This window comes from Mchenga conophoros, linkage group LG1 (genome assembly GCF_057382185.1).
Source record: "Mchenga conophoros isolate Kocher_MC1m ecotype Shallow Benthic linkage group LG1, M_conophoros_male_GT1.1, whole genome shotgun sequence".
Classification (NCBI taxonomy): domain Eukaryota; kingdom Metazoa; phylum Chordata; class Actinopteri; order Cichliformes; family Cichlidae; genus Mchenga; species Mchenga conophoros.
Genome location: NC_140526.1, coordinates 12244218 through 12267263, shown reverse-complemented (window position 1 = coordinate 12267263; position 23046 = coordinate 12244218). Strand labels below are relative to the sequence as shown.

The window sequence follows — 23046 nt, the reverse complement described above, 5'->3', positions numbered from 1 at the left end:
CCTAGGACAAGCTGATGGCATAAGATGTAAGTACAACTCCTCCAGTTTCATATGCAAAAAAAATTATTGCGCTAGCTTACTTGGTTGCAGAGCTACCGGGATTTAAAAATAGTTACGCAAAACAGAGCGTGCCCGCTCCGATCGGCTGTAAAGGGTTAAGGAGCTGCTGTATAATATGCAATGTTATTGTATTTGTTTTAATAAAATGGATAACATAAATCCGTACTTAATATCCACAAAGACATAGATTTAACATAAGACCACAAATGCCGCACTACGTGTTGCAGTGGTGATTCATTATCCTGAACCAGAGTGGAGCCTTAACATTAGTTCACCTCAGGTTTGGCTGTGTCTCAGTTCATTATATTTCTGTTTGAGTCTCATCAACATGGGTTGGTGCCTCTGTGGACTCTTGTGTTTTAGCCGAGCTGTGTCAGTAGACCCCTGTGATAAAGCTACGGAGGCCCTTTGACTGAACTGGGTCAGAAGCCAAGATGAAGGAATTGTGCCACAGAGAAAAGTACGCTGCCTTTGGCTGCCATTTTGCTCCTCTGGGCTTTTGTCTTGAGCACATCCGTCTAACCTTGCACTCTTACAGATATAGTCGCTGAATGGTAATTGTACAATGCAAAAGCTGCGGTAAACTGCTACACTTCATAATATCCACTGTATTAAATCAATGAGGCAGAGAGTGAGGCAGTCTCTTGTGAGTTTGTCTGTCCCTGTGGGCTGCGTCACACAAGATGACATCCTCGCCAGGGACCTTGAGCCTACTCCTCCCTCAGGACAGCCCACACTGTTTACCACCAGCAGGGGAAAATGACACAGATCCGAATACACATACAACAGTGTATGAGTGCACAAAATGATATACTACACACATTTACATGCATATTTACAGCATTTATTTAAAAAGCTAGATGAGACAATGAGACCACGCTCAAGCTCACTTAATACTTTTGTTAATAAATGTGAGAAAGCATTGGTGTAAATCTTCTTTGTGAATGAGATTGTGGAAAGAGGACACTTGGTAAGGTTGGTGAGGGAGCTTAGTCATGCAGAGACAAAAGTTGCTTCTAATGGAAGTGTGTGGACTATTTTTTCCTAATGCATCCTATTTGGGACTAGCACCTGCATCTGTGTTTTGGACTGTGAAAACACATAGACGCCTGCCAGGCCAATCAGCTGAAGAGTGAAGGTCTTCATACAAGCTGTAATGGACAACATCCACCAGTACTAAAAAGAACTTTAGGTCTCATTTATTGAGCACCTCAGTGCCTTACTGAGTTTCATTCACTGGCATTTTTTTTTACCATTAACTTCATTAATTTAGTGAAAAATGTCTTAGGTGAAGTGTCCAATCGATCATATGCAATCATAAGGCTTTCTGATCTCATTGGGCTGTCGCTTTACCTTGTGTTACCTCATTTGCATACAGCTACTTTATTGCTGTGGCCCTCTGCAAAGTTTTGCATCATTCATGAAGAGCTGGAACAGAAACAAATCACATTAGCACCACATTATTGCCACAGTATTTATGATCAAGTGTACTTAAGCATATAGCTCACATCGAAGCATGAACAGCCATGGTACAATTAAATACTTATATAGTTTTTAATATGTCAGTGCAGTGACACCACGAGGCCTTGTGAGGCTGGATTTGCATAAGTAATCATATCAGCATAACAATAAATTTGAATCAACTTACCTTGCAAAATGACAGATCTGACAAAGAGCTACAGTATAATTACTGTCTTCGAGGTGAAATTCGTAAGTGAATTATAAATTAATTGTGTTGAATTTCAACTTCCTGTAATTACATTTTTTAAGAAGGCTCTGCCTGTTTTAAAGGCAAGCTATGTCTGTTGCCTTCAAGATTTTAAAATGGAATTCTCAGCTATAAAAAATTTAAAACCATTTTCAGATGACTCATTGTGAAGTCAGGCAGCTTCTGTATGTTTTATTGCAGTATTTTTTTTAATGTTCCCTGCAGTCTTATTTACCTCAGTTTTTTTCCTCTGTTCCAAAAAAAAAAAATCACACTGGTAAGAAAAATGACTTTTAGTCCAAGTTTGAAAAGAATTATTCTCCCCCTTTGTGTTGCATTTTCTAGAAAGATGATATAAGATGATGTGTCTTTATGACTGAGGCACTTTTAAAGTCAAGAGTATAGCCCTCTTTTAACCACTGTTAGTTACAGTAATTTGTATCCAGAATGAGCTTAAGGATTAAATCTGCTTTAATAGCCAGTAGTGCCAGTGTAACACAATAGTACATACCCTTCATGCTGTTTCACTATACTTAAAGGATCTGTCCTTATGATGCTTCTTTTGGTATCCCTGATCTTTACTCAAGTGCTACGATTAAGCCAGAAAACATCAGGATCAAATTCACGAGCTCTCCTCTAAAGCTGGAATAACCTTCAGTTAGAAAAGTCCTAAAATCAGATAAATTATCAACACAGAAATGTAACAGACAAAACGAAACGGAGCGTACATAACATGATTGAAGACTACTGGATTCCTTTCATTTTGTTTCAAGCATGAACTCTTCTTAGAGTTGATTAATTTCCCTCAGCAAGTTTATAGCTAGAACAATCTGCTGTCAAAAAATTAAAATTGTTACCACTTTCTCTAAGTCATTGATGCTCCTGTACATACAGTAATGAAGAAGCTCACTGGCAGCACTGAACAAAACACCTGCTGACCTCTACTTTTCTGTCTTCCAATTGACCTCCATCTGCTTCCTTTAGGTGATGATTGTAGGTGACTGTGAGTATGTGACAGCAAAGGTGTATGCAAGCAGAGCTGTGGGCAGAAAGGTTGACACACTGTGATGGTGCATGTATATGTGTCTGTTCTGCTGTGTGTAAGCAGCCTTGCAGTGCCAGCTCGATTATTAAAGTGGCACTGCCATAGCTATTCAGATATTACAACCGTAGGTCCTCCCTAATAAAAAAATGCAGACGCAGTATTCGGTGTTTAAACCAGCTGCTCCTTCTCTGACAACGACTGAATCACTGAATTCAGGTAAGAACTAACACGGCAGTTTCAACATTGAAAACCACTTTAGCCTTGCAGGTTAGGTTCTGATGAAATTAGTGACATGTCAGGAAAAGAATTCATTTCCTGACATCATTGTGGTTTTTCATACCAGTAATCTACAGAAAATCACTTTAAACCAACCGGTTTCATGGCTGCTTGTGAAAATATTCAAAAATAAGTCTAATGTATGCATTTTCAAGCACAGACTACTTTGTGGAGTGGAGAAAATCAGTTGATTGTGACATTTCTCTATGTCTTTCTCTATGGCACTTCTCTATCTGTTGTTGCATTTGTCTTCACATTTCATAAAAATGTAACCCAGGTCTTTGCTTTGAAGACATTTTCTCTGGGGATATCAACATTATGTAACCTTTCAGTAAGATGCGTTGAAACAATAGTGTGCCATCCAATTATTATGTTAATGCTTCAGTAGAACTACTATAACACATGCATTCACATAGATATTTAATGTACATGACAGTCTGCCTATGTCTTTGTTAAAGTGGAGTCACAGTCATTAAATCAGGTATAAAACGAGCTGTGGTAACAGCTGAAAACTGACTGACTCAAGTACAGCACTCACTGTATTGTGTTTGAATGCATCTTGAGGCAGACACGTGTTAATTGCACATATGTAAATATCTTTTTTCTGAGCTTATAAGGAAGTATAGCGAGCATGGCAAGCATGGCACTATTCATCAAAGTAAGCACTGAGGTTCTTATCAGGATTAAGCCACGACAGGCACGGTGCAATGCATTGGATTTAAACATGTCTTTGATGTTGTGTGCTTGTTTATATCTTTTCCTGCATTTGAATATGTGTGTGATTAGGTGGTTTCTTTCTTTCTGCTAAACTATTGTGCTCACTTATGTTCCCCGCTTTTTCAGTCTTATTGAGACCTCTTATCGTGTGTCCAGAAATAGACAAATGTTTTTATGGTTTAGTTAAAATGGATTACGGTATACATTTGGCATTACAGTACGACTCAAATGTGTATCAAATGACCATATGATCAGATGTAGAGTGCCCACGCAACACATTCCATCTGTGAAACACTGAAGCAGCTGCTACACTAAATCGTGTCTGCCATCGAGAAAGGAATTGTATGGCTATTTGCATACTGGATAAAAGTGCATGAAAAATGAGAAGGAAAGGGTCGTGCAAAAAATGAAAAAGCACCATACAAAATAACAGGGAGTGGTTGGCTAACAGAGACCAATAAAAAGACCAACACGTGATTCAATAGAAGCGTTGGATTTCCAAGGGGAGTGCAGGATGCTTTAGTGCAAGACTATAATGCTAACAAATGTGCACTAGTAGATAGCAACAACAGCTCCAGGAAACATCAGTCTCTTAGTCCAACGCTTTGAGCTGAAACATTGCAACAACTTTTTCATGGATTGTCATAATGTTGTTGTTTACAGATAAAAGAAAAATAATGTTTTTTTTTACTTGTGTACGGCGCCCTCTTTTCATTTCTATTTGTGGATTTTTGAACAGAACTCGCCTCCCCCTGTTTTAATCAATGCTAATTAAATTTGATGTGTGTCAAAGCTGCACCAAATGTCCATTGTTTTGCTATGGCATACAGCTCTGTGTCAAGATCTCTGTCAAATGAGCATAACGGTGTTCTTAATGTGGAAAAGCGTGTGTCACATCTTGATTGGTAAAAATGCTTCTGCAGAGCACACACCTGTGCATCTTCACTCTCAGCTCCTTCAGCAAACTTGTTCTGTCCTCACTTCTCCTTAGAGATAGGAACTAAGACGTTCTGTTGTGGTGTGGTGAGATCAGTCTCTAGGTCACAGGCAAGAGGACAGAGGACAGTAGAAAAGGTGGCACACGACGGTAACTAGAAGGGCTCTGTGTTTTGTGCTAATTAGCAAGGGTTAGCTCCCTGCCACCACTGCTACCGGATGCTCAACATTACAGTCTAAATTTAAGGCTTGTCAATGTTTGCACTGTTTAGCCAATATTGTAATGTTAGTATTTAACTAAAATCACAACTTGTACTGCTGGATCACGTCATTACTGGGTCACTCTCATAATTACCAGTTTCACAGAAAACAGCATTCCTGTCAGTATAATTGTTGTAATTGACCAAAAAAGTCACTTTTTTTTTTTAAAGCTGTTAAACATCCAGCTTGATGCTAAAATACGTAGGAGTGCATTGATATATACACATATATGGAAACCTCAGGCAACACACTGGCACCAATCCCTGTTCTAATAAGGGGACACACACACTTACAGTGTTTAAGTACAAACACAAATTGGACAAATTTCTGCATATTTCTGCAAAGGGACAATGCTGTGTCAGCAGCAGTAGATAGTTATCTCTGTCCTGGATGCAGTTTCCGCTTTACCATAATCAACTCTACTATAATCTGTGCAATAAAAATACAAGTGATGTCCTCATTTTACCACCTCAAAAGCTCAGCCATGCTCCCTTGCCCTTCTGCAGGCTATCTAAAGAACCTTTATAAAACAATAATGGCATAATTGTAATTATAATGGGATAAGAGAAATTACATTACTGCATTACAGATGTTCAATGTTTCACACAGTTATAGAATTGTGAAGGAAGCAAAGTATTAACTTTCACTATCAATATTACCCATTACTATTAAAACATCACTCATCCAACTGTGCAGAAAAGCTTTTAGTAAACAATTTTCTCACACGGTAGCATGACATTATATAATGAAATGTAATTCCATTAGTATTATATTTTATTTGGGTGGTTATTGATTAGGACAGCTGGAAGCCCACTAATGAGTGACAAGCAGCAGACTGGCAGCTTGTGTCACACCCAATGGAAACTTTTCCATTGCTGCCACCTCTCACAGTTGATGTGAGCTGCTTGTGTGGCTGTAGACATGTACAGTAGACCTGTACAGAAAATGTGTTTGTCTTGTCAGTGAAGGATGGTCTCCTTGACCTATATGCTATCTTATCTGTGTTGAAACTGTGATGAAACAGTTTCCTGTATCCAATTTCTTTGTTACAACACACTCTAGTGGTCTTTTGTGTTGTGTTAGATTTTCCCTCCACCATATGGACCTCTCATTTTTGCAGTTTTCTTCTTCTTCTGAGAGCCATAATCTCATCCGTGCCCATCACTGCAGTCGCAAAATGCTTTACTTCTTATTGGTCTTTCTTCAGTGGTCCCTTCTCTTTTGTCTGACATTTCTCTTACAGTTTCTTTTTACTCATTTCCTTTCTTTTCTCTCATCTATTCTGTCCTAACCCCTTCGTTTGCACCATTACCATCCGTCTCTTCTAAAGGGGATCCCATGAAAGTGTTTAATTGTTCTGAAATGCCCACGGTGAGCTGGACTAAATGACTCAGCAGACTTGTCAGCTGACATGAAAGTCTAATTCATTTTAGCTCTAGTTTGTTTGCAGTCATTCAAAAGCTTTCTGTCTCTGGTGAGAGCTGGACACATTCGCAGACGCATTTTATTTCCTTGTTCTTTGAGAGCTCAAGGCTATACATAATCGAGGCTGTTAAGATGTCAGACTAAAAGCAAGCACTGTTGCGCAGGTGTTTTTCATGTTCATGGGGATATTTGCTTATTTATATAAGCAAATATAAGAGTATGTGAGTGTCTGTCGGCTCTTGTGGTTCTTGTGAAGATGTTGAAAGAACAACAGAATGCATTCAATACACTTACCACTAATTTAAAGCATCCTCTCCAGTCAGTCCAGGTCCTTCTACCTATAAGACTCATTCATTTTACAACTTAGATTTCAGTGTGACATTATTAATTACTTCCAGTGAATACTGCACTTGCTAACATGTGTGCCTCATGTTTTAATCTGCATTACAGAGCATGATAAGCACCGCCTATGCAAAAGCACTGAATACATGAATCTTCACTTCAAAGTCAAATGGTTCCATAATGAGTATGTCCGTGACCTGCCGGCCTTCAAGGATGTTCCACCAGAATATTCTCTGTGAGTGTTTTCCACACATCTACATGCACAAACACGGGCGTGCTCACACGCACACACACACACACACACACGCGCACACACACGCACACACACACACACACGCACACGCACACACGTGTTACTGTATGAGCAAAGGTTTGTGCATGAACTGTTAGTTAAAATTATGGCAAAGATAAAACTAATACAGGCTAATTTAGCAGTAAATGAAAGTCATAATCAGCTTTTGTCAAAATGGTTTAGAGAGCTGTTGATTCAGCTGTAATAATTCCCAATGATATAAATGAGGATCAAATAAATAACAGAACAGCTTCTGTGCATCAACACAGATTCACTGCAGAAAATCTGCTTCAAGTTAGGTGGAAGGTGATTTTGTATCAGAGCACTGGCCTTCAATGGTAGTGCTAGTGAAGGATTAAAACTAAAAAGCCAAGTTAAAACATTTAAATTAGAGTGAAGTTAAAGGAGCATGAGTGGGAATGACATCACACCTACACGAGCTGTGCGGACATGGAACCCACGCCATGAAGCTCCCAGAGCACAGTTTTTGTACTGTTGCTAATGCCAGAGGAGGTTTGGATGAGGGCTGGAGATTGCACTCTGCACCCCAGTATTCAGTAACCCCCCTTTGTTACTTCATGTGGTCTGCCACTTTGTTAAGTTGCCGTGGTTCCTGAATGCTACCAGTTTGTAATAATACCACTTTAAGTTGAATATGTAATCTCTAGCACTATCTCTTTTACAAAATTACTTGTTGCAGCAATGGCATGCTATTGCATGTTTTAATCTGCATTACAGACTAGTGCTCATATTCACTGAGCTCTTTAGAACAAACCATTATTTTGAAAATATTTGCATGGCTAAGTGCTTGAATTTATATACCTGAGGCAGTGGGACTAAACATGGCTGAATTCAAAGATAAGAGGTGCAGACCCATACTTTTGGCAATAGAGCTTAATTTATCGTGGCTCAAGAGTCGGGAGTTCGCCTTGTAATCGGAAGGTTGCCGGTTCGAGCCCCGGCTTGGACAGTCTCGGTCGTTGTGTCCTTCGGCAAGACACTTCACCCGTTGCCTACTGGTGGTGGTCAGAGGGCCCGGTGGCGCCAGTGTCCGGCAGCCTCGCCTCTGTCAGTGCGCCCCAGAGTGGCTGTGGCTACAATGTAGCTTGCCATCACCAGTGTGTGTGAATGGGTGGATGACTGGATATGTAAAGTGCTTTGGGGTCCTTAGGGACTAGTAAAGCGCTATATAAATACAGGCCATTTATTTGTTTTGTCCAAATTCTATCATGTGGTAGTCATATCTGCCATTAGGCATTATAAAGCTTTATTAGATGGTAAGTTTTCAGTGTTAAAATTAAATGGGTAAATATCACTCACTTTCAGCTGTATTGTTACAGAATATATTTCACTTGAACGATCTATCTTTAAAACTTTGAATTTTTAAATATAATTTAAAACCATTGTTATACATGCAGCTGTTTCTGGTTAAGGAAGAATACTGTTTTGATGAGGAGAAAGAATTTAAAGCACTTAGAAGCAAAAAAATGTTTTGTTCTGCTTTTTGTGTAAATAGCTGCGATATAGAAACATGTGCTAGATGCAAGTAATGCCCTGCCCTCTCTCATGCAGCCGGTTTATCAGAATAATGACTCACCCTTCCTGTCGGCCCAACTGTCACTCAAACACCATCAACAGCAAGATTGATTCTTCTAGAGGCATACACATCATACATACAAACACACGGACGCACACACACACACAAGTCTCCCTGTCTGTCTTCCCTTTCTCTGTCACCCCGCCCACCTTATTTATTGGCTTTACTTCATGTGGCAGATGCCCTTAGCCAGAGTACACTGCAATTTTGGGGGAACATCCGCTGCTCTGAGGACAGACTCAGGCACAATATTAAACACGGAAATGTCAAAGTGAAACAGATAGAACAGCATTATTATTCCGCTAACAAATGTACTTCTTTACCAGACTCATTTGTTCCGGCCTGTCTTCCTCTGTCCTCTGTCTGAACTTCGCAGTCTAATCTGTCCACAAACTGAAATTTGATTTTAAAAACCTTCGTGAATGACAACCTTGGTCAATACCACGAACAAAATCTGCCAACTTTTAAGTGCACTACAATCATTTTCAATTGATTCCCCCATATTTATATATGAAAATCTCTTGCCCTCTGCGTCTGAATAACTTCTGTATAATGCAAAGAAACCCCAAACTACAGTTTGATCCTTTAATGAAAAAAGGCTTTTTTGTTTTAGGTGGTTTGAGCCATTTGTCATTCAGTGGCTTGATGAAAATGAAGATGTTGCTATGGATTTCCTCAATGGAGCGCTGGAAAGGGACAAGAAAGATGGAGTGAGTACAGCATTGAATTAGTTCTTAATATATAACTTTTATATTAACTCACCAAAGCCACTTGCATGTTTATTCACAAGGACGGCCTGTTTAGCCTGAATTTACCTCTTGAGTAGGTTATGGGAGGATAAAAGGAATTTCACACAGTCCAAACAGCCCTCGCTCTAAGAGTTGATTGGAATATTAATAAAATTTCAATTAAAAATTGATATGAACGGGAAACAAAACATGATTTTCGGGGCAAAGAAAAGCACTGAATGATCTTAGAGAATAATGAAAGGAAATGGAAAAAAGCTTCAGAAAACAACTGCAGTGTACTGAGGTCTGTACGCTTGTTTGTTAATGTTTATCAGAGTAAAAAGATATATATTTCATCTCGTGCAATTAACCAGATAAACACCTACAAATGCTACTATCAACATCACAGAATATTGTTTGCTAAAGTTAACATTTTCTGATATTTCAAACTGCATAGTGAAAGTGTTTTTTATTTAAACCTGCCCAAGTGGAAAACTTAAAAAAGGGGTAGATTCCCAGGTTTTAAATGTCAAGCCCAGTTTATGCACAGCCTTTGAAAACAGTATTTCAGTGTCCTCTGTGATTTTTTACAAGCTTTTTGAAGTCAGAAGCATATTCCTCTGTTATCTACTCATGGTGTCTATGACTGAGATATTTTTAACAGAAACACTATGTTAGAGAATATGTAGAAATTGCAGTATTTTTGGATGCAGGCCCATTTAAGCTCTATGCCTCCTACTCCCCATCAGTGTCCATACTCCTCAATCAAGTGTAACGTGTACTTTATTTTGGCAGTTTACTCATTATTTGTTGCAGTTAAATTTTAAATTCATGAAATATCATAATCACCTAAAATGTATTGATTGTAGTTCATGTGTATACTGAATAACCACAGAAATTGATATGGTCTTTTGAAAGCATTTCAGATAGTTATGTGGCATGTTATTAGTGCATCCCCAGTCATTAGTAAACATCATCAGTACCTTTACTCAGCATTTTAATTATCTGTCATTTTAAGATACAACTGTCAGGCAATTATGAAGGTGCCTAAAGGTCTTAAGGTCTGACATTTTTTCTTTCTCTTTCCCTTCCATGTTTCCTTGTCTGAACATGTCTCAACAGTTCCAGCAAACCTCAGAGCATGCCCTCTTTTCCTGTTCTGTGGTGGATGTGTTCACTCAGCTAAACCAGAGTTTTGAGATTATCAAGAAGCTGGAGTGCCCAAACCCACAGGCTCTGGCTCACTTCATGTGCCGCTTTGCGAAGGTCAGGCTCTTTGGAAAGGCCCCCCTAGTGAACCCTGAATACTATTGCTGGGAATAATAACTCACTGTTAGATACAAGCAGACTCTTTGGTATATTTATTGTGTTTAATATGATCTAGTTATGAGGCTTTAACTGTTTAGGGTTTTTCAGTGACTTCTGGACATACAGAAATGCAAGTAGAGCAGCAGTCATTAATTAGAAAACTGTCTCTCTCTCTCAATCCCCGCAGACTATAAACAAAGTTCTTCTGCAATATGCTGCAATCATATCCAAGGACTTTCCTTTGTATTTGAATAAGGAGAATGTGGTAAGTGCCCACTCAAAGCCTGCAAATGCTAATTGGAAAGGTTATGTTGAGTTTCTTTGTGCAAGTGCAAATATGGCAAGTCAGAATAAAGTGTTTCTATGATTACTGTCTCTAGCAGCAGTTGGCATGGAGACTATGTAAAAAATGTTTGCAATAACAGCGCAGACTCTTCTATGTAGAGCCCTGCCCTGTCTTCCTTAATGCACGTAACAAAGTGTCTTTATTAACCGGGATGCAATTATTCATGTCACAGCCCAGAGCTGATGGGGAAAAGTCATTGGTATTTTCTGAGCTCTCTGTCCATTGTTTAATGTGACGGATGACTAAACACAGAGCCTTGTGAGTGGCCTAATTATCCACAGTGGTCTTTGAAGTTGAAGTGAGCGATAACACACAGTTTCCGCGCAGAGGAGGCAGATGTTTCTTTACAGTGCTGACAGGCTCATTACAACTGTCCCAGCGAAAACATGAAATGTCCCTTCCCTAGACAGAATTAAAATGACAATTGATGAAAAGAATGAAGTTACATAGTTCCAGAAATTTAACCTAATCTAATCTCTAATTTATTAGAACTCATATATTACACAGTACACAATTATTATTTATGTTTTTTACCAAGGATGTACCCTATAATTGTCTTAGCTTTTGTCAGACTTTCTAGTTTTACATATGAACATTGTGCATTCACAATAACATATTAGTTTTAGTTTTGTGTGATTTTTATTTGTGTTATTCTATTTATTTGCCCTTTCTTACATTTAAATTGCATCATAGATCCGGTGCATATGTCAGTAAACCAAAGATTTTATGTTACATTTTTCACAGACTAAAATTATGCAGCTGTGGAAAATAATCATATGTGGTTTTAGAATATCTCATATGCTCATAAATCTTATAAAAATAAACCCTAAAAATTATGTTTTGCCACAGACACAATTTTGGCTGCATTAGGGATTGAAAGACAGTAATCACCCCTCTTCTGTGGGCCACATTATGATCATTTTAGTACTTTCTATTCCAAGTATCATAATTGTAGTTTGTTGAGTTCATGTCTGTCTTGTTTTTATGTTTGTTTGCTTTGTTTTGAGCGTATATAATCTGTGACTGTCTGAGTTACTCTTGGTCTCCATAAAGAGCACTGTGATTAATGTCTGTCATCTGTTAAACTTCTTGTGGAGCGGAGAATCGATAACGCTGCCACCTGACACATTCGGTGTAGATATTTCTCTCTTTGTTGTGTTGCGTACGGATTGCATTTCCCCCCGTTGACTGCTGATGTCATTCAGAAACGTTGCCAGTTTGTGTAGATGTGTCAGGAAATCAAAAGTAGATTTTACAGTGAGTGCCCCTGTGATTTTTCTGACATTATGCATTGTGTTTTCAGTTAAATGTTAATCCAGCAAACTGCTACATTACTATGTCAGTATCTGGGAACCATTAAATTTGATGTGCTAGTTTTTTTGCAGGATTTAAACTTCAAAGATATTTTTTAGACACATTAGATGTTACATTGTGTTTTACAAAACAGTGTAGTCACATTCATTCTCATTCTTTTACAGCCCTGCATCATTCTCAACAACATTCAGCAGCTTCGTGTCCAGCTGGAGAAGATGTTTGAGTCCATGGGTGGCAAGCAGGTGTGCACTTACATAACTATCTATATGCTATTTCTGTGTGATGTCTGTGTCTGTTTTGAGGCAATTCACTTTCAATTTCAATAAGACTTGTAACCCTCAATCTATTCATATATATCAATCATTACAATTAAATACTCCCTTAATCTGTTATCTTCCAGGAAGAGGAAATCACAAGGTTAGCTAAAAAACGGCATCGCCAGGATTTAGTATCTTGTTAAAGTGTCTTCAGCACAGGTGGTGCCAGCTAATTTGAAAGTTTAAACCTCCGTTCTCGAATGTAAAATATGTATGGTGTGATTATGTAAATGATCATTTCAGATGATATCCATATGAAGTGGAAGTGAATAATAATCTTAACCTAGGTTCAGACAGCTAACAGATTTATCTGACATGTAGATCACCCCTCCGACTACCACGTCTGCTACTGTTCGTACCTTCTTTGTATTCCATCTATAGTTCCCCACCTCTAATCTCCCCTGTGTATAATATGTGTTGACTTAACCTTTTTCGTATTGACTTAAACCCCCAAAATCTCCGTGTTGTGCCTGAAACACAGGTGAATATTTTCCCTGTCAACCTGTCATTCAAACATGAGGAGCAGCTGGCACTTATTCCTATGACTTACCTGCATGTTTCTTTGTAGTTTCTAACACCTGTCTTGCCTTGCGTTTTGTCTTCTGTCGTTGTGTCTTCTGTTTTCCTCCCATTTCTTTTTTGTGCTCTCTCTCTCTGTCTCCAGGAGGAGGGGGTTGTGTCCTTCTGTAAGGTGTGTGTAGTAGGATTTGTCAGCACCCCTTTTCACCATTTACCAAATAATACCAAAAAAAAAGCACACCCTCTTCCCCCGTTCCACCCCTCACGCTTGTACGCTTCTCACCCCACCCCACCCCCTCAGCCCCTCCAGCAGCATGTGCCACAGAGCATACGGAATCTGAATTACCCATCACCCCTCTGGACAGGCTGCTCAAGCTCACCATCCCCTGCTCTCTGGGGAAAGTGGCTCAAACCACCTGATCCCATCTTTATTTTTAGCGTGGGGTTTTTTGGGGGTCTGTCTGCCACTTTTCTATCCGTGTCAAATTTAGAAGTGTGATATCTATTTTAGTTCACTGCTCCCCTTTTTACTCCGATGAAAAGAGCAGAGTCAGGGGCTCACTAAGTTGTTGGCTGTGGTTTTGATCTTCTCTTTCCATCCCCCAAGATGCAGCCTCAAAATGCTTTAGACAGGATTTTTCAGACTGTGTTTAATGAGCTTCTCAAACACTTACATCTCTCCAGCTGTGCCCTTAGCAGAGGTGCTGCTATGGCCTAAATATTTGCAGATCTACACTCGGATCTCTCCATTATTATAGTGACAGGAGAAGTCGTAACTTCCTTTCAAAAACTGTGAATAACTACTGGTAATAGATGATCAGGCATATCTTTTAAGCATGTCTCAAGTAATTTATCTGGCTAATTATAAAGCCAAAGTCTATTTCAGGTGAAAGTGTCCTATTAGTTTCCTCTCTCCTCTATTTATAACAGAGGAGTTCCGTATCAGAAATTAACTCCCAGAGAACCAGTGTAATTACCAAGAGCTGTTATCATAACAGAGATTAACAATAATCTCTTACAGTGCCCATTTATGGACTCATCATGGACTGATCTCCCCAGATTAGTATTAGTACTTATTTGGGGTATTTCGCTCAACTTAGAAATGGCATTTTATTAAGCCTTTATTTACTTGGCATTGTTAGTCATTATGGACAAACGGTGCTCTGGACTAACAACCTGCCAGTGAGTAGATATTGCATTGTTGAAACAGGCAAGGGGAATCAGAGCTGGACTGCAGTTGATAGGCTGTCAGCCAGGGGAGAGTAGTACACTCAGGAAGACTCTGGATGCCACTCAGTGTCAAGTGAAACCAGTTGCCATGGAGAAACCAGGTGCTCCATGATTTCCAGACATTTTGTTTCCCTCCTGTAAAGATTAATTGACAAGATTAAAAATGCACTGGCTACTTAGACTACGTGTGTAAGAAATCTTGTGGTGGAATTGGTGTACATTTGCCCTAAACTTCATTAGCAGTTTCTTCAAATGAGAATGCAGTAGTATCTATCAATTGTACCCATATTCATTTCTAGACATCGTATCCAGGAAAATGCACCACATCTTTAAATTGGCGTGTCACAGGTTTTAAATGAAGGCCTTGCTGTCAGGACTGCAGGTAGACATTCGATTGCAGGATCAGGACTAACACATTAGTCAGAGTAGACTTTTCTTTCCACTTGGGAGGTGACAGTTGCCTTGGTTTCTCTAACAGTGTTGGGATGTTTTTGTTTTTTTTTTTGCCAGCACCCCTATCCAGACATATTGTTCAATTTCAGGGACTGCCAGGCTAGAAATTAGAGCCCCGATCTGAAACTTTTTCCAGGAGAAAGCAAAATAAAAAATACCTAGTTTTTTTTAAAACTTATTTATTTTGCTATCACATGAAAAGACGTTAATCACGTTACACATGGTGAAAAAAAATTACACGTCAAATCTTTATGGGCGCAGACTACTTTTTGTCAGCGTGATCCATCAATTCCATTGAGGTGACAACAGCCTTAATGTTTGTGCATGTGAACACACAGATGTAAAATCTATTTCGATCAATCCACAAATAGAGGCGTGTCTCCTCCACAGCCATAAAAGGTTTAGTTTACTCATCTGCTTCCCAGCTGAGCTATCTGCCACTAGAATGTGAGAGATGAGCGGCTCCATGGCTAAGCTTATCGGGTATAACGTGACGATCTGTCGTGCATGTGGTGCCGTGCCTTACCTCAAACATCCATCTCAGCACTAAGCCTGAACAACATCAAAAACACTAACATTTGTACAGAGCCTCACAAACACTGAGACAAGCAGATGCAGTCATACATTTAGTTACTGGCACGCAGCATAGCACGAGTGTCTGTCTATGTATTTTATGAAAACATGTCCAAAACATTACATAAATGCGAACATGAACATGCGCATACATTCATCACATGCGCATGCATAAATATGGCCAACAAATGCATGCGTACAGTAAATGTTGTGGGGAAAAAAAGTGTTGATGTATTTTGCATCGGCTGGCTTTGGAAGCTATTCATTTGTAAGGTTGTCATCTGTCACCATATAGATATGTGGGATATAGATATCAATCAAAACACACCCACATTTCAATAAATAAACTTTTCACTCTCAAATAAATCTTGCACCTGTTTATTGCAACCAACATAAAAAGGTTTTTTCTCCCTAAAACTGAAAAACGTCAGTCAGACGTCTTGAGAATCAGAACATCTGTATGTATAAATGCCCAAATGCTTAAATCCCAGAGATGTAGCAGGCTCCCAGCATCTTCTCTCTTCTGTAACATGTGTAATAGTGCACAAAAATGTTCTCCATTGAGAGACCTCTCGCTCGCTGCTTCTTTGCTGACACCGTGTCTCATGACTCGGCAGTTATCGTTACAGTGCTCGGAGGTGAGCTGTCCATTGGTATTCAGAGCGCTGTTTGCCACAGATGGCAGGCAGAATGAGTAGGAGGCCACCAGCAAGGCAGGTTACCACTCCTCTGTGCCTGCCCCCATCCCCCCCAGCACCCCCACCCTACTAGAGGCATCCTCCAGAGATACCGAGTTCTAGTCAGTGTGTGTTTAGTGTATGGTGTGTAATTATGCCATAACTGGGTTTTTGTTTTTTTGTTTTTTACTCACAGCTGGATGCAGAGGCCAGTGATCTGCTAAAGGAGCTGCAAAATAAACTCAACACAGTGCTGGATGAGCTCAGCGGAGTGTTTGGCTCCAGGTGAGCACTGGTGTTACTCAAAATGCGCGCATGGGGTGTTTTTCAAATGGTTAATGACTTCATTCATGTCTTGTTCTGTCAAAGAAATTGAACTATATGGCTGCTTAGTTATTGACAGACATTTGCTCACAATGTAAGTGGCTCACGCTCTTGCTGTGCACCATGCTTTGTGAGCACAGCAAGTTCCTTAACATTTCCAAATGAACAAATGTCACCCCAGCTCTTAACACCTTTTCAGTCATATAATAGGAACAGCGGGAGTGAGCTAGCACCAATTCAAAATGGTTAATTTTTACTGCTGCAGCATTAAAAAAAAAATAGAAGAAAAAGATTCAAAGGATTTCTGGTTTCCATCACACAGTTTTAAGCCTGTGATTGAGGACTGTGTGAAGCAGATGAACCAGGAGCTGGTTCAGATGAAAGGTCCAGCCAAAGGAAGTAATGCTGCCATGGACGCAGAGACTGTCCTCCGGCCTCTTATGGACCTTCTGGACAAAAAGTGGGTATCTACTGAATACAAGGTAGAAGAATTGTGTAACACAATTTTGTCCTTTTGTTTACAATACTTGCACGTGCCAGCCTCTCCAGCAAATGTCATTAATCCAAGTACAGAACTACAAAAGCAATCCAACCAGGGAGCTCTAGATCACACTTCCTTAAACACAGCATTTGCAAGTTAAGCAGAAAAATATAGCACGCACATTAACATACCGAAAGTTATTGTTTGGTGTTATTCATTTGGCCAGTTCAGCACATTGTTAGACGACATTGCATTTTTCTTTAGTATCATTTAAGTCCTTGGGCTGCCTTTTTCAGACAGTGTTGTGTCCTAAGACTAAGATTAAGGGAAAAATAGACCCTTGATTGTAAAGAAATCCGTTCTCCTCCTCTCCTCAATGCTGATCAATTGTTTGATCATTTCATTTCTGGTTGGGACCACTTTGATACTAGGAAAAATGGGTATAATACACAGGAGACACATTATCGATCACTGCCTACTAATGTAACCTAAGGACTGCATTTATTACTTGGAGGGTTTTTACACTGTGTTCTGATATGGTTAGCTGAGCCCTGGGAATCGTTCTCAATCTTTTGTCAAATCAACATTGAGGCCAGTGGGGTATTACAGGGAATCCTCTTAATGATATGGAAATACAAAATCCTTTCTCATGTCTCTTAGACCCTGCTTCCACAATAGGGTGAGATTAAATCATAAAGCTGCTGCATTTATTCTTTGAATCCCAGCTGTTTTTTTCCTCTTTTCTTTATTTAATCATTATATTTATGAAGACTTTAGTAGGAGTCTTTAGCCATGTTTGTTTAGTTTTGAGGCAGGGCTGTAAGTGTTAACCTGACACATGACCTCCTTTCCTGTTTTGCAGTTTAATGTTATTTGCCAAGATTTGTGAGAAGACAGTGCTGAAACGAGTCCTCAAAGAGCTTTGGAAGATTGTGCTGAACACAATCGAGAGAACAATTGTTCTGCCTCCGTTGAGTGACCAGAGTGTGAGTATTGTGTGAGATTCCCCTTCTCTCTTACCTCTTTCAGCTCTTCACTTGGCCTCCACCTCCCTCCTCTTGTGCACCTGTCTCTCTCTCTTCCTCCATCTGTTCCGCTCTCTCCTGCCCCCTCATAGCACACAAATCACTGTACAGAAGATGAAGCACGGCAACATGACATCTCTAAATCTTTATGCACGTGGAACAAGTTTTTTCATACTCCTAATCCTTTTGTGAGAGCTTGGTTAATATTTTTCATCTTAGGAGTATCTCATTAAGCCCATTTTTTATTGTCACCCAAACCAGGCAAATCTTAAAGTCATCATGTCAAACAGTGTTTGAGATGTCGCCCAATGCCACTTTAGAAATCCAATTTCAGCAACAATAAGTTATCCCTTCACTCTGTTTAGCTTGATCACCTGATAATCTTTTAACAATTTCTGCTGCATTTTTCAAAAATATATTTTCATACGATGGTTCATGATGAAACCGTATCTGCTTCTCCAACAGCAAGGAGCTCAGATGATCTTCAGTGCTGCCAAGGACTTGGGACAGCTATCCAAACTGAAGGTAATTTATGAATGAGCTTATAAATATCACAATACATAAACTCTGTTTGGTCTGAATCCTATATTGTCTAAAAAGGGACTTAAATTAAAGATGGATTGTTCTTATATTTGGAAAAAATGTTTGTGGTCATGGCTTATGTAATATAAATTACACAAATCAAAAGAAATAATCTCACCACGCAGCTGAACATGATCAACATTTTACACATGCAAGTGTCCAGAAATATAAAAAGAACAAAAACCTTGTAAGATAATTCTTCTTTGGCATCATGAAATACAGCTTGGAGCTACATAACTGGGCAGGTGTCTAATTGCTGATGTGACTGGAGGATGTCTAATCCCACGAGCTCCATTTAGTGAGGCATTTGGATAGATCAGTGGCTGTGCTGTGGTTTCACTAACAACTAGGGTGTGACAATACCTCTGAGAGGTATTTTAGCTCTGAGTCACACAGAAGTTGCAAATGTAATGTGTGTTTCCCTGCTGAATTTTAAGCGAATTCATGTTTGTGTTGTGTGTGGGATTCCGTCAGATGTCCTTTGAGGCAACATCTGGGTACTGATCATCTGTACACAGATGGGCGTTTTTCTGTCGTTCTCCAAAAGTATTAAAGTGCTTCATCATCCTCTTGTTATTCGTGATTATGACTGATAATCTCCAGCTCTTTTACTTTTGTCATAAAATGTAGGCTTCATTTTCTGATGTCATTTTTTTATTCTTAGCTCTGTTCTCTCCTGTTAATATATTAAGGCATGTGTCTAACTCTTCCTGCACAATCTAACATCCGAAGTAAATTCCTGACTAATTGCTATTGCAGTGATGTGACTTTTGAACTATGTAATGTTTTCAGATTCGCTGGAACAGTTGAAGAACACTTTGGCTGATTGACAGTTTGCTTGAAAAATGTAATGCAGTGTGCAGGACCACTTTGATGTCTATGTCCTATGACCTCTGTAAATCCCGTGCTCAGCTCTACACAGCACTTATCTTTTTCAGCAAATATTTGACAACAAACAGCTTGTAGTGTGTTCTCAGCTTACTACATGGATTTTGCAGGAAGATTTCTATTTGAAATACTCAATTACGAGAGTAAATAAATACATTATTACAGTAATATAATATAATAATAAATGGCAAAAAAAGTCTATCTAAACATGCACAGTTTCTCCATCAGAACATGATATCTTCCTCCATGCAACCTCCAGTGTTTTTGGGGCACACTATGGCTTTGTTTTCTCTGGATGGAGAAAGTGCTGGAACAGACACAATGAGGGTGACCCAGTGCAATTTTGGCATCAAAACCAAAGAACATCTTAGCACTGATGCAGATTAAACTATTTCCTCTCACAGTAGCTCTGTTTAAAGACTTTTGGTTGATTAAATCTGTACCATATGATGATTGCAGCTGAATACACACATCTTTCATCTCAAGATTGCGATGTGCATTTTCAAAGTAAACCACCATCGGCATGCACCTGACAGTGTGATTATGTGGATTAAATAGTTAAATCACATCCAATATGAAACTTTTGCTTCTGTACACACGAGCTGTACACACCTGAGAAATAAGGCAGTGCCAGAAGTTATTTACAGCAATCAATTTACGGGTCATGAAAGCTCCAATTAGAATTGACAAAAACATTTTTCATGATTAAAATAGATTTTTTTGTGTGTTGGTGTGAGACAGCGAGGTTTAAATTTATCACAAACAGTTTAAATGACTTGCACTGGTTCTGGTTTGTAAGCAGTAAATGCTCTATATCACGAGCACTATGGCTCACTTAAGGTCATAACCATTTTGCTGGAGATACATCTTAAAATTCAAAGTTAACAAATGTGACTTGTGATGGTATTTGCTTACTGCAGTGTTTTACTCTCTCTCTCTAGGAGCATGTCATCCGAGAAGAAGCCAGAAGTCTGACACCACGCCAGTGCGCAGCCATGGACCTTGTGCTTCCCACCATCAAGGTGAGGTTTTTTTTTTTTTTTGTTTATTATACAGTTGGCAGTACTGGCTAAACTTGACCTTTAAAAGGAAAAGCAGGTGTGCATAGCATAGCAGAGATATGCAAATGATTTAAACATGCATATTCTAGGAGTGTGGAATTCTGTTACTCGTGACATGCTTTGGACATTTTAGTCTTAAGAGCTATAGTCTCTACTTGCACCTATGTTTACACTGTAAATGGATTTACTAAAGGTTACCGATTATGTTTTATTTTTTCCACATCATATATAATGACATTAAATATTGTCAAAATGTAAAAATAATAAAGTACATGAATGAAATAGTAATTTGAATTGCTGTAGGTGTATGAACTCGGACACCTAGCCATGCAGTCTTTACAAACATAAAGGGCAGAAAAGAATGGGTCATTCTACAGAGCTCACTGAACTCAAGTGCAGTACTGTAACAGGATACCACTGCAACAACAAGTAGGTTCGTGAAATTTATTCTCTCCTCGATATTTCACCATCAACTGAAAGTCGTGTTATTGTAAAGTGGAAGCATTTAGGAATCAGAGTAACTCACCCACAAAGTAAAAGACCACATAAAGAGAGCGGGTTGCTAAGTGCTGAGGCTAGTACGTAAAAGTTTCCAGCACTCTGCTGACTCAATAACTGCAGCGTTCCAAACCTCTTCTAGCATTAGCATCAGTACAAAAGTTGTGCACCAGGTGATTCATGGCAGGGTTTTCTATGGCTGAGTGGTGTGGTGTGAAAAAGTGTTTGCCCCCTTCCTGGTTTCCTAGTGTTTTGCATATGTTTCAGATCATCAAACAATTTGTTTATATTAGACAAAGATAACCCACGTAAATACAGATTGCAGTTTTTAAATGATGATTTCATTGATTAAGGGAAAAAGGATATCCAAACCTATCTGGTTCTGTGTGAAAAATTAATTGGCTGTCTTGTTAAATCATGAATTAACTGTGATTAACCACTTTTTTTTTTGGAAAGTTTGGTTCAGTTTTACTAGCCACAGTCAGGCCTGATTACTGGCAGACCTGTTGAATTATGAAATTACTTAGAACCTGAGTGACAAAGTGAAGCAGACTAAGAGGTCTCAAAAAGCAACACATCATCCTACAATCTAAAGCAGGGGTAGGCAACTCCAGGCCTCGAGTGCCGATGTCCTGCAGGTTTTAGATGTGTCCTTGATCCAACACAGCTGATTCAAATTGCTAAATGACCTCTTCAGCATGTCCTGAAGTTCTCCAGAGGCCTGGTAATGAACTAATCAGTTGATTCAGGTGTGTTGACCCAGGGTGAGATCCAAAACCTGCAGGGCACCGGCACTCAAGACCTGGAGTTGCCTACCCCTGATCTAAAGTCACATTCTGTGGGTTGACGAGACAAAATCTGAACTTATATGAAGGTTTGATTCCTGTTATATCTGGCATATAATTAACACAGCATTTCAAAAAAGGACCATAATGCCAACAGTAAAATATGGTGGTGGTAGTGTAATAGGGTGGGACTTAATAAAAAAAAAAAAAAAACATTAAAAAATTATTTAGCAGTTTTAAAAAACACTGAAATACTGGTCACGAGTTGTAGTATTTGCTCCAAAGCGATGCTCTTTGGTTCAACCAGGAGCTTGTTAGTATTTCTTGTTTGCTTGTTAATGTTAATATTGATGAAGTGAAACTACAAGAGTATGGTGCACAACTTAAAACTAAAAATAAATTGCATCTTAAAAATACCTCTGACACTTCCCAAGCCCATAGAAAAAGAAGAAAAAACAGCAGCATTTTACTTTTCTGCCATTTGACAGTTTTTGCAAAAGGATACAAAATGATACCAAGTCCGAGTTCTTCAGGCACAAGAGGAGAGTTATGGCAAGGTGCCACTATGGAAACACGACTCCATAAGGTGTAGAAAAAAAACTAATTGATTTTGCTGTCACCAAGGAAACTACCTGGAGGTTTAAATCAATCATGTCACCGAAATTCTTTCATCAGTATTCCAATGAGAGCAGTCGATTAACACAGAGTTGGTAGAAATTTAGAAATTCTGTTTAAATGGCTACCTGAATATACAGTCTAAAAAACAGAACAACCTCAAAACCCATCAAAAATAGATACACTAAAATTTAAAAGAAATGTGCCATTCATCAGTAAGTATAAATATATAGAACCAAGAATTTCTTCTTGGACTAAAAAGTTAAATCCTGTGCAACATATTTATTTATTTAAATGCTTTTTTATTTAAACATTTACAGTTTTTTCTGATTGCTTAAGCACATTTTTTGTAACTAGTGGCTAATTTTGCAAAACTCTTCACACAAATAAGAAAACCTGTCACCCAATAATCAAAACATTGTAGTTCTCTTGCAAAAGCAAACACAGCTAGATTAACTCTTCACACCTTCGTAAAAATGGTGTTTCCGTATCAAACAGTACACACAAGCCATCATCTACTAAGCACACAATGCGCCAACTGCACACTGATGGTATGAATACAAAACACATCTGGCTTTGGCTTTCTCTGTGCACAAGGTAGGCTATGTCAGTTTGAGCTCATACTTCTGTCATAGATCCATAAGCATAGAGGGATCCAAACTT

The 23046-nt window shown here is 39.0% G+C and overlaps 1 protein-coding gene across 3 annotated transcripts in view; it reads left to right on the top strand.

The window, feature by feature from the left end:
* unc13c (unc-13 homolog C (C. elegans)) overlaps nt 1–23046 on the top strand; it is a 121310-nt gene that overhangs the window by 86845 nt on the left and 11419 nt on the right. For 2 of the 3 annotated variants that reach the window (XM_085261479.1, XM_085261393.1), the window contains exons 19-29: nt 6879–7005; nt 9273–9369; nt 10510–10653; nt 10883–10960; nt 12520–12597; nt 13337–13363; nt 16321–16409; nt 16771–16908; nt 17792–17915; nt 18420–18479; nt 20366–20446. In XM_085261479.1, coding sequence (XP_085117605.1) covers nt 6879–7005; nt 9273–9369; nt 10510–10653; nt 10883–10960; nt 12520–12597; nt 13337–13363; nt 16321–16409; nt 16771–16908; nt 17792–17915; nt 18420–18479; nt 20366–20446 — 1043 coding nt within the window. The remainder of the gene's footprint in view (nt 1–6878; nt 7006–9272; nt 9370–10509; nt 10654–10882; nt 10961–12519; nt 12598–13336; nt 13364–16320; nt 16410–16770; nt 16909–17791; nt 17916–18419; nt 18480–20365; nt 20447–23046) is intronic. The other variant, XM_085261558.1, reaches the window with a different exon arrangement.